Consider the following 10102-nt stretch of genomic DNA (forward strand, 5'->3'; position numbering starts at 1 on the left):
GATGCCAAGTAAACGGTTAAATCTGTAAGAATACTTGAAAACTTTTGATGTAGTGGAGGATTTCCCTTCAAACTGATGTGTCAAAAATGGACTTGATGGGGCGCCTGGGTGGCGCAGTCGGTTAAGCGTCCGACTTCAGCCAGGTCACGATCTCGCGGTCCGTGAGTTCGAGCCCCGCGTCGGGCTCTGGGCTGATGGCTCAGAGCCTGGAGCCTGTTTCCGATTCTGTGTCTCCCTCTCTCTCTGCCCCTCCCCTGTTCATGCTCTGTCTCTCCCTGTCCCAAAAATAAATAAACATTGAAAAAAAAATAAAAAAAAAAATGGACTTGTTATTAAGTAGTAAAATGACTAGGGTGCAGAGCGGTACATATTATATATACACAATTTCAAATAGGAGTCTGCACATATATAAAATACAGAAACATGTTTGTGGGGGCTACCTGGATAGCATTAGAAATGGTTTGTATTTCTCTATAAGAAAGCTCTACATTTTACACGTTTTACAGTACACATGAATTTTTATTCCAATGAGAGAAAAAGAAGGACAGCTTTCTGTGTTGTAACTGATCAGTTTTCAAATCTGATGTGTATATCATAGTCACTCAAATTTTTCAGTGTCGCTCACTCAGAACTTGGAAGGGAGTGTGTGTGTGTGTTCAGCTGTATACTGTGGGGCTGATAATTTACACTGCTGGATTAAAATGCCATCGAGATCAGTTAGGAGGCATTTCAGCATCTGGGCTTCAGATTCAGGGCCGACCTGGTGTGTATCGCGTGTTCGATCCTTGCCAGCTGTTACTTAAACCTCTCTGTTCCTCCTCCGAGTCTGTTTTGTCATCAGTGCAATAGTGATGGTAATACCTATCTATCCCTGAGGTTAGAGAGAGGTTTGAATCCGCGAGGCTATGAGAAGTGCTGAGGAGAGTGCCTGACCCTACAGCTGTCATTATTACCGACAACCTCCTTGTAAGCCCTGCTGCATGTGGCTCCCGCAGCCAAATGTGTCTTTCTCTCACTTACAGCCAGTATCCTAACAATGGATTTCTTCATTCTCTGCCGCCGAACACACACACAGACACACACACGGCTAGAAAGTGCTCTTCTGAATGATCATCCTTTTGTACCTAGCTTAACGATTACCTCCTCTTACCAGGTATTTCCCCATCTCTGCAGGCAAAGGGAAACTGGCCTCTTCCTAGTCCTTTTATAAAACAGAGGTTGCCAGGCTCATCTTCTACACAATCCCTGCAGACGCAAAAAAAGGAATAAATGAATGCAAAGTAGCACACTCTGTCGCTCTAGTCAAAAATTGCCAAGTAGATCCTAAAACTTTGAAGAGAGATCTCTAGTACTCAATGCTGGACTATCGCTATTGAAGGATGACAAAGATATGGAGTCCATTTGACATTGGACTGTGGTACATGCTTTTAGCCGGTTATTTGGGACAAAGGCCTTGTTAATAAGTAACTTAATAGTTTCCATTCCCAGAATACAACATCTCTATGATCTACATCAAAATAGTTATTTGCTTCCATTTTACCTACACATAATACCCCCCCACACACATGCAAAAATTAACTTAAATTCCACTGTTTGCTTCCGTGCAAATTGATACTGATTTTTTTTTAATTCCTTAGAATTGTAATTGAAAATTATACTCCAGTCTTCGCACTGTTTTTTAAAAGCTGTTTTTCTATAGGCTAAATAGAATATTGTCCTCTAAAAAATGATGATTATCTTTCTCTTATTTAAAAGAGATTTTGCTGATGTGTAGGTACTTACTATAGAGCTTTTGTACAATGGCAGTTTATAATCATGTTCTCATCCTTGATGGATGAGGTAACCTCGGTTGTTTTCCTGTTTTTTTTTTTATCATCTCTGGCTAATTCGGGTGTTCTACAAATATTCTCATCATTTAAACTAGATGTCTTACAAATAGTCTCATTTAAACTAGATTTTTAGATTGATTTTTTTCAAATCAACTACCAAAAAAAGTTCGTTTACAGTTTTCCCACATGGTAAAGCCATTTTAAGGTCAGTGCAAAGAATGCCTAATGGAAATAAATGAAGAAAAAAAAAAGTTGCTTCTGACATCAGTCAAGTTTTGAAAAACGTAAAATACTACCAACTTAAGGAAAACTTAAACTTTCAGCATCAAAAAGTCCACTGGATCCATGTTTTGAAAGGTGACTGCTTTTGACAAAGTTTCACGCACAGCTACTGTGTTTTGGAATTCATAGTCAATGACAGTGTAGATCAACTTAAGAAATAGCCATCCCTTTCTTAAACAGACTCCAGATTATATGTTAAAGTGCAGTCCAGTATTCTTAGGGGAGGATTAAGTTTGGATTTTTGTTTTAAACAGACGTGATGTTAAGATCTTAACTGGCCGTTCTCACAATACTGCAAAAAGGGGGTGAGCATCGTAGCCAATTTCCAAAGCAGGTTTTAAGGCTTCTTGCTGGGAGCGCTGTCTGGCCTCACTGTGTGTCTGCTCCTTTCACAGCACGCCATGCCCTTCTGGAGGATCTCCAGCCACTCGGACCTCATGGCCCTACATCATGCCTTGGAACTGGAGTACCTGTAACAGCCACCTAGCACTTTGAAGCCGCACAACTGCCCTGCGACCAGGAACAAACCCAGCAGGCCTGTGTCCTGTGTCCGCGCTGGGATACCCGACTTCGCGATTGCAACTCGTTGACGCACAGCTGCTGTCGGTCTTCACCTCTGCCCTTGCGGTCAACGAAGGGCCACACCTCTTTCTTCAGAACAGCTGTTGACTCTAGTACTGTGAAGCCAATGAAAATAAGCCATGAGAATGTTCTAGTACAGTGTAATGCGGCTTTGCCGCATTAACTACATGGTTCAAACCTGTGAAGAAAGGACCTGCAAACGCTTACGTTTTTCGCATCTTCAATGTGACGTAAAGAGCTTCTCCGATACAGCAAACTTGATTGCACAACAAAGACTGAAATGTGTTCCCTGAAGACTGGCGAGGGGATTTTTCTTGTAAAGAAAGTTTACTTTTTGGTGTCTCATACCCAGGGTAACCTGTACATCTCTACTTATTTATGAACAGACTTTAAAAAAAAAAAAACAGCTTTATGGAGGTATGACTCAAGCACCGTCCAGTTCACTCGGCCAGACTTTTTTGACAGCAAATAATTGAAGAGACAATATAACACAATAAGCGATTAAAGGCCTTTGCCTCACGACACAGCAAGTACTTTGAATTTTAGCACATTGCAAAGTAGTTTAAAGTATGTCTAATTTAAACGTGTAATATGTACATCACTGAGACAATCATGTACAGAGAGAATTTTGGGTGTAAATTTGTAATAATGGATGATTCTTTTACATATCGTTTAGAAAATGATATTGAAAGGTAGCGATGCCTTGATCGTGAAGTAAGAGGCAGTATGTGCACAAAGTCATGCGCGGTGCCTTATCGACGTACTGGTTATAAATATGTAGATAATGGATTTTTTTTTTTTTTTAGATAATGTTGTCAAGACCAAAAGCATGGATGTTAATAGGATTTTGTTTTCCAAATTGTTCTTTCCATCATCTTTTTTTTTAATGCTGTTAGGAGGACCTTGGTAAAATAACACAGCGGTGTCTTAAATCATTTCAAAAAATAAAAAACAAAGTTCCTCCTACCACCTCACCTTTTCATTTTCAACACTAATGTATTATATGTAACTACTTGAAAAAAAATGATTATACAAATGCTTCTTCCCACAGAAAGAATGTAGATGATCGATAGATATATTTTATTAATAAGATGGCTCATGAATTGGAGACTAGCAAACTTTTGTGTGCTCAGACGATAGGGTCTGCATCTTCTTGATTAGATAAAGGAGGACATTACCACGTCTCTAGAAATGAGCAAAACTTTTTGATTGTTGCTTCTGTTTTCCTCCACACCTTTCCCCGATCCCCACCCTCCCTGGAAAGTTCATTGTGGGCAGTGGACGTGGCCCGATCGTCCTCACGGAGGTGATTATTAACCAACAGTGTGTATAAAGCATAAAGCTGGGAAATAAAAATTGTCACCTTTGTAATGTGATAAGACAGTTTCTCCAACAGTGATGAGTTTGGGCACTAAAGACTTCCATTATTATGACATTTTTTAGATGAACTTTATTACATTGGGGGAAAAAAAACACCAGCTTTAACCCAAAGTAGCTAAAGAGCTACTGTATCTTTTTCTGAAGTTTCATGCTGCTGCTAGAATTAGTCACTCGTGAATTTTCCAAACTGCTTAAATTAATCGAATTTGGGTTTTTCTTTTTTGCTTGCAACAAACAGAAGTTGACAATTTTTTAGCCTTTCCATTTTATGTTTTTGTACTCTGCAGATTGGAAAGACAAAGTTTATCTTGGCTTTACTGTATAAAGGTGTGTTGTGTCCACAATCGTGTACAGACTTTTTCTTCAATAATTTTGTGTTTAAGTTAATAAAATTGATTTGTGACGTACTGTAAGCTCCTTGAGTATATTTTCTTATCGCTCATTTGCAAGAAACAGCAGGACCTGGGCTGCATTAGAATGCTTTTGGTCTAACAAAAAGAAGTGGGATAAAGCCATGGTGGTCATAATGGCTTTATCAGTCCTTCAGGGGACTAAACTAGAAAGGGAACAGCTGTTTCTTTGATCACTGGAAGAACAGATGAACAGAAGAGCTCTATACGTCCTCTAAAACTATATAAACTGGACTCTCAACTTTACCATAGACCAGAACTCAGCATCAAGTATCTTGGATGGCAGAGCACCGATTTATCAACTTAAACACCGAGGGGACAGCAATAGAAAGCGGTTTCATCTATAAAGAACACCCACAACATACACCTCTAAAATTTGGCCAGATGGATCGCTGACAGCTCTAAATCCTGGGATTTAATCTTAGAAACACAACATCCATACATACAAACACATGAAAAAGCAAACATGCAGTTGGCTGACTCAATTATCGGGCCCACGATGTCCATTTTTAACAGGCACACACCCAGCCAAGGGGCTTGAGTAATGGAGTGTTTGAGCATGCTCAGACACCCCAAGAATAAAAAAGGTTGGGGTGGGGGTAAGTCTTCAAAGAGAGGCAGGAATGGGGGGGGGTGGAGAGATTTTTAAGTCTCAAGAAAATAAGGAAAATGGGCAAAATGGAGGGTTTATCCTCAAAAGATAATTTTTTTGAAGCACTGCTTCTAACATGACACCCCCTGACCAATATGTTTAAAGGGCTTCCCTTCGACCATTTATTGGAGCCCAGGTGCTTCTATTTGGCATTTCAAAGTCTCCAAATATAGTACCTACTTTCTTCCCAACATAATCTCTCGTTAGCGCTATGAACAAACCTTCGGTAAGCATGAACTGGACTCTTTAATGGGCCAAACAGCCTAAAGCATCGCTCCCTCATCTTTGTTCGGAGCATTCCCACTTCTGTCAATGACTTCCTCCACCCTCAACCCACCCACACCATGTCCAGCTTTAGTGTCTTCTTTGTTGCAGAGCCTTCTTTCCCACCATGGGACACAGTGTTCGTTCCCTCTGCTGAATTTCTCCCACTCAATGTCCATAGTCTCATTGGAGTTCATATTATTCCCTTAAAGATTCTCTGGGCCCCCACCATGGGGAGCATGGTCCTAGGTGCTAATGAAGCAGCGCCCTGCTCCTGAAGTTGGAGTTTTACATTGGAGTAGGTGGGAAGAGACAAGAATGAGTTAATGAATAAGATGCATTCAGTCAAAAACACTCTTGATGAAAAGACAGGGAATATGAGTGACGGGACATAAGCTTCTTTGGACAGGGTGGACAGAACCATACTGTATGAACTGAGGCCAACTGCTAAGATACAGGCAGCATATGAAGATCGGGCAGAACACACAGGCCAAGGTCCTCAGAGAAGAATGCTTCTACTTGTGTTCTAGGAGAATCGCGCCCATGGGTCCAAGAAGAGGCCGGTGAGAATTGCACCCATGGGTCCAAGAAGAGAGGACTTTGGAAAGGAAGGGAGACCAGGAAAGCCTCGAAGTCGTGGTAAGGGATTTGTATGTCCTAAATGGAATGGGAAGCCATTGAGGGTTTTACACAGGAGTGTGGCCAAGCCTGATATACTCTTTGAAATGATCACTGTGGCTGCTGGATGGAGAATGGGCTTTGGAAGCGCAAGAGAAGAAGTGGGAAAACAGAGCCAGCTCCTTGACTGCACAGAGCATTTATCAGGGCACTGCATTATTCTGGCTTAGTTAAAAAGATGAAAATGACAGTCCCGTCCCAGTCCCTGACCTCAAGCATTCAGATGGTGATTTAACAAGAATCCATTACAATTACGAAACAGGCTTCCGTGATCAGTAGGGATGCATGTGAAGTGGGACTGGTTACAGGCACTGGGGAAGGCAGAACACTTCCTGCGGAACTGACGTCTCAACAGAGACCTGAAGACTAGAGTTGGCCTGAGCAGAGAGAAGGGGACAATATGAGAGCGGCCTTGAGTGGAAGGAATGTGGCAAGGGAAAGAGAGAAGAAAGGAAAGCCATGGGACTATGGGACTGAGCATTGTTGAGAATAGCAGTGGCCAGGAGAGGGAAGGGTCAGGGATTTAATTGTCCTTCATCTCAGACTAAACTTCAGGCGTTAGTGCTTTTATTATACATGAACTTAACTCCTCCCCCTTCACAGGAGAAAGAAAAGGAAGGGGATGTGAAGACAAATTTCAGTCAGGCTCCTGCATTAACACACGCAGCCCAGAACTCTTCACCGTGCCAACGATTCCACATGAGACTTCAAAAGTTAGGTTTAAGTCGTGTCCAGTGGAGCCCCCTTTAGAGATTAGGAAACTTGGGTCAAATGCTTTGCATGAGGTCACAGCCAAATAAGGCAGAATCATGACTCCTTGGATACAATACAGAATCACGGAGAGATCATGAGTTCTCAGGGCAACAAATGTTGGCTTTGCCTCCCTGCTCTATCACTGCATTCCAGGGTGAGCATGGGCAGCCCCTGTCAGTTTTCAACGCATATTCAGTGTCCTGTCCACACAGTACAATTTCCCAATGATGAGTGAATTTTTAAAAAAATTTTTTTAACATTTATTTATATTTGAGAGACAGAGCATGAGCGGGGGAGGGACAGAGAGAGAGAGGGAGACACAGAATCCGAAGCAGGCTCCAGGCTCTGAGTCGTCAGCACAGAGCCCGACGCGGGGCTTGAACCCACGAACCATGAGATCATGACCTGAGCCGAAGTCGGCCGCTTAACTGACTGAGCCACCCAGGTGCCCCAAGTGAGTGCTTTTTAAAAAAAAAAAACCTCAGCACCTCAATTTGCATGTCAGTCTTTCAGAAGTTGATTTAAAATCTGTCTTCCAGGGGTACCTGGGTGGCTCCGTCCGTTGAGTGCCCAACTCTTGATTTCAGCTCAGGTCATGATCAAATAAATGGTGGTGGGATTGAGCCTCACTGTCAGTGTAGAGTCTGCGTGGGATCCTCTCTCTCTCCCTCTCTCTCTGCCCCTCCCCTGCCCTCTCTCTCTCAAAATAAATAAATAAACTTCAAAAACCTAAAGTTTGCCTGCCAGTATTTACAAATGTCAACTTTTAGCAGTAACTTACAAAATCTGCTTTTAAATTTTAAAGAGGGCACTTGTTGGGATGAGCACTGGGTGTTCTATGTAAGTGATGAGTCACTAAATTCTACTCCTGAAACCATTATTACACTATATGTTAGCTAGGATTTAAATAAAATTTTAAAAAATTAAATATTTTAAAGAATAAGTATTTGAATATGACGTTTCCCAATTGAAATGAATATAAAGGAGGCCATTTGCTTAACAGAATGTGGAGGTGATGCCACAGATGTTGTGTGTTCACATAAGACATGCGAGAAATCTCCTTCCAGACCCTGGAACTTACCCACACTACACGCAGTTATGAAAGCTTCAACTGGAATTGTCCCGTCCATCCCATTCAGGATAGTTTTTTGACAACCCAAAAGGACAGAGGTAGTAAAAGCCCTTCTCTCGGTGTCTCTCAGAATGTTTCCATTTCTATTCTGTGCAATTACACAAACTGACAGGATAACTTGTGGCAGAAGAAATGAAAGGGTTTGTAATTTAGGAAACCTTTGGCCCCACTGACTGAAAGCAGGTTGTTTGTAAAAAGGAAATCCTGACCTCAGCTAACTGGCAAACTCTGTCAGAAGCAATAGAAGGGAGCGAAGGAGAAAGAACAGCGCCCGGGATTTTTATTGGCCACAGAAAAAAAATGGATGCTCTGCCAGAGGAAAGCCCTTCGAAGAGAACTCTCCGGTGGGGGAACAAGACATGCTCAGTGTTACTGAGTGTGTGACTGCACAATTGCATGGCGGTTCTGTTCTGGTTTTGTGGGCTGGTTTGACTGGAGGAGTTTGCTGCACAGGACTATAGCTAGACTGACAAGCCCAAAGATGGTTTCTTCCATTTAGCTGAAGGTGAAGTCGTGCTTCTCCTACAAGCACTCTGTGGCCTGCCCTATCTTCTGTCTCGGCTTGACACAAAGCTCCAACAAGCACAATGGAGTGTGCCCCAGGTGTGCAAGGAGATAAGCTGCATCATGTTTTTCACGTCAGTGCTGTCCAGCAACTCACCCCCCACTAACTTCCTTCTTCCATGTGCTATTTGTTTGGCAGGACTCTGCAGTGACTTCTGGGTAACTCCATAAAAGAAGGAGGTCTCTGCCAGTTCTACTTTCCTTATTCCAGCGGTTTTCGATTAGCTGCCCATCGAAATCACCTAAGTGCTTTGAAAAATACTCCTGCTTGAGCCCCACTTCAGAGATCTAATTTGCCTTGGGTGGGGCTTGCGCGGCAGCCAAGGTAAGAAGCCGTTGTTTCATGTCAACCAGGTGTATGCGAGAGTGACCTCCACTGTAGTCAATTCCTGGCAGGTCTGGACAATTTGGGAAGTGTGTTTTCCAGCTTTCAGTTTTTCCTTTCCAATCCAGTCTGATCGCCATTTGGCTATGCCTATATTTCTGAAACCCTTATGACTCCAACTCAAGCCGACACCTGGGGGGTTCTTACTATGACTAAAAAGTTCTGTCCGATGCCAGGGGTGTCCCCAAAGGGCTGGCCATCTGGTGGAGAAAGAGATATATGCTAAAAGGCAGACCGTGATGAAGGCCTCACTATATTGTAGAACACCTGCAACCTGTGGGTGCGAAGGCTGCAAAGAATTTTAATTTATGATGGAAGCCCAGAGGGTACAGCAGTGAACGTTGGCTGGGGAGACAGAAGAAGTCTCACTGAAGAGCTAATATTTTTGCTGGCTTAAATGGAAAAAGAAAAATAATTCTGACAGACTCCTAAACCAGGTCCTCCCCTGGATTAACAAGAGAAATATAGAGTAACCACAGGCTGAAAGACAGTGGGAGGTGGCTGCAATAATCCAAACGAAACGTAATGAGGATCTGTCCTATGGCAGCCCCGAAGACAGAAATATGGAACCAACATAGTAGATGTCCCAGGAGCAGTGCTAGTCATGAGTGGATGGGGTAGGCTTCCAAGATGCCTCGGCCACCCCCACTTCTGCACCCCAAACTGCAAAGGGTCTGGCTGGGAAAGTGTTCGTTCACTCTAAATCTTCTCTCCAATTCAAAACTAGGAGACTTTGCTCTTGGGAACCAATTTTACACAGATCTTCCTTGACTTACAATGTGGTTACATCCCAATAAACCGGTCATAAATTGAAACTATTAAGTCGAAAATACATTTAATACATGTAACCTTCAGAACATCATAGCTTAGCCTAGCCTACCTTAAACATGCTCAGAACACTCACATTAGCCTACAGTTGGGCAAAATCATCTAACACAAAGCTAATAAAGGATTGAATAGCTCATGTAATTTACCAAATGGTATACTGAACATGAGAAACAGAATGATTGTATGGGCACAAACTGATCCTAAGTGTATCTGTTATTTACCTTTATGATTGCGAGCCTGACAGAGCGAAAGCTCCTGCCCCGTATCAAGAGGGAGTACCACACTGCCTACCGCTAGCCTGGGCAAAGATCCAAATCCAAGATTCAAAGTACAGTTTCTACCAAATGCATATTGCTGTTGCAC

General features: G+C 42.5%; 1 protein-coding gene across 16 annotated transcripts in view; it reads left to right on the top strand.

Moving 5' to 3' along the window:
• Nucleotides 1-4480, top strand: part of EYA1 (EYA transcriptional coactivator and phosphatase 1) — a 354818-nt gene extending 350338 nt beyond the window's left edge. For all 16 annotated transcript variants that reach the window (XM_086695354.1, XM_086695347.1, XM_086695348.1 and 13 more), the window contains one exon: nucleotides 2507-4480. In XM_086695354.1, coding sequence (XP_086551480.1) covers nucleotides 2507-2587 — 81 coding nt within the window. In that variant the 3' untranslated portion in view covers nucleotides 2588-4480. The remainder of the gene's footprint in view (nucleotides 1-2506) is intronic.
• The last annotated feature ends 5622 nt before the right edge of the window (nucleotides 4481-10102 follow it).

The sequence above is a fragment of the Puma concolor genome, chromosome F2 (genome assembly GCF_028749965.1).
Source record: "Puma concolor isolate L17-30 chromosome F2, mPumCon1.1.hap2, whole genome shotgun sequence".
NCBI classification, from domain to species: Eukaryota; Metazoa; Chordata; class Mammalia; order Carnivora; family Felidae; genus Puma; species Puma concolor.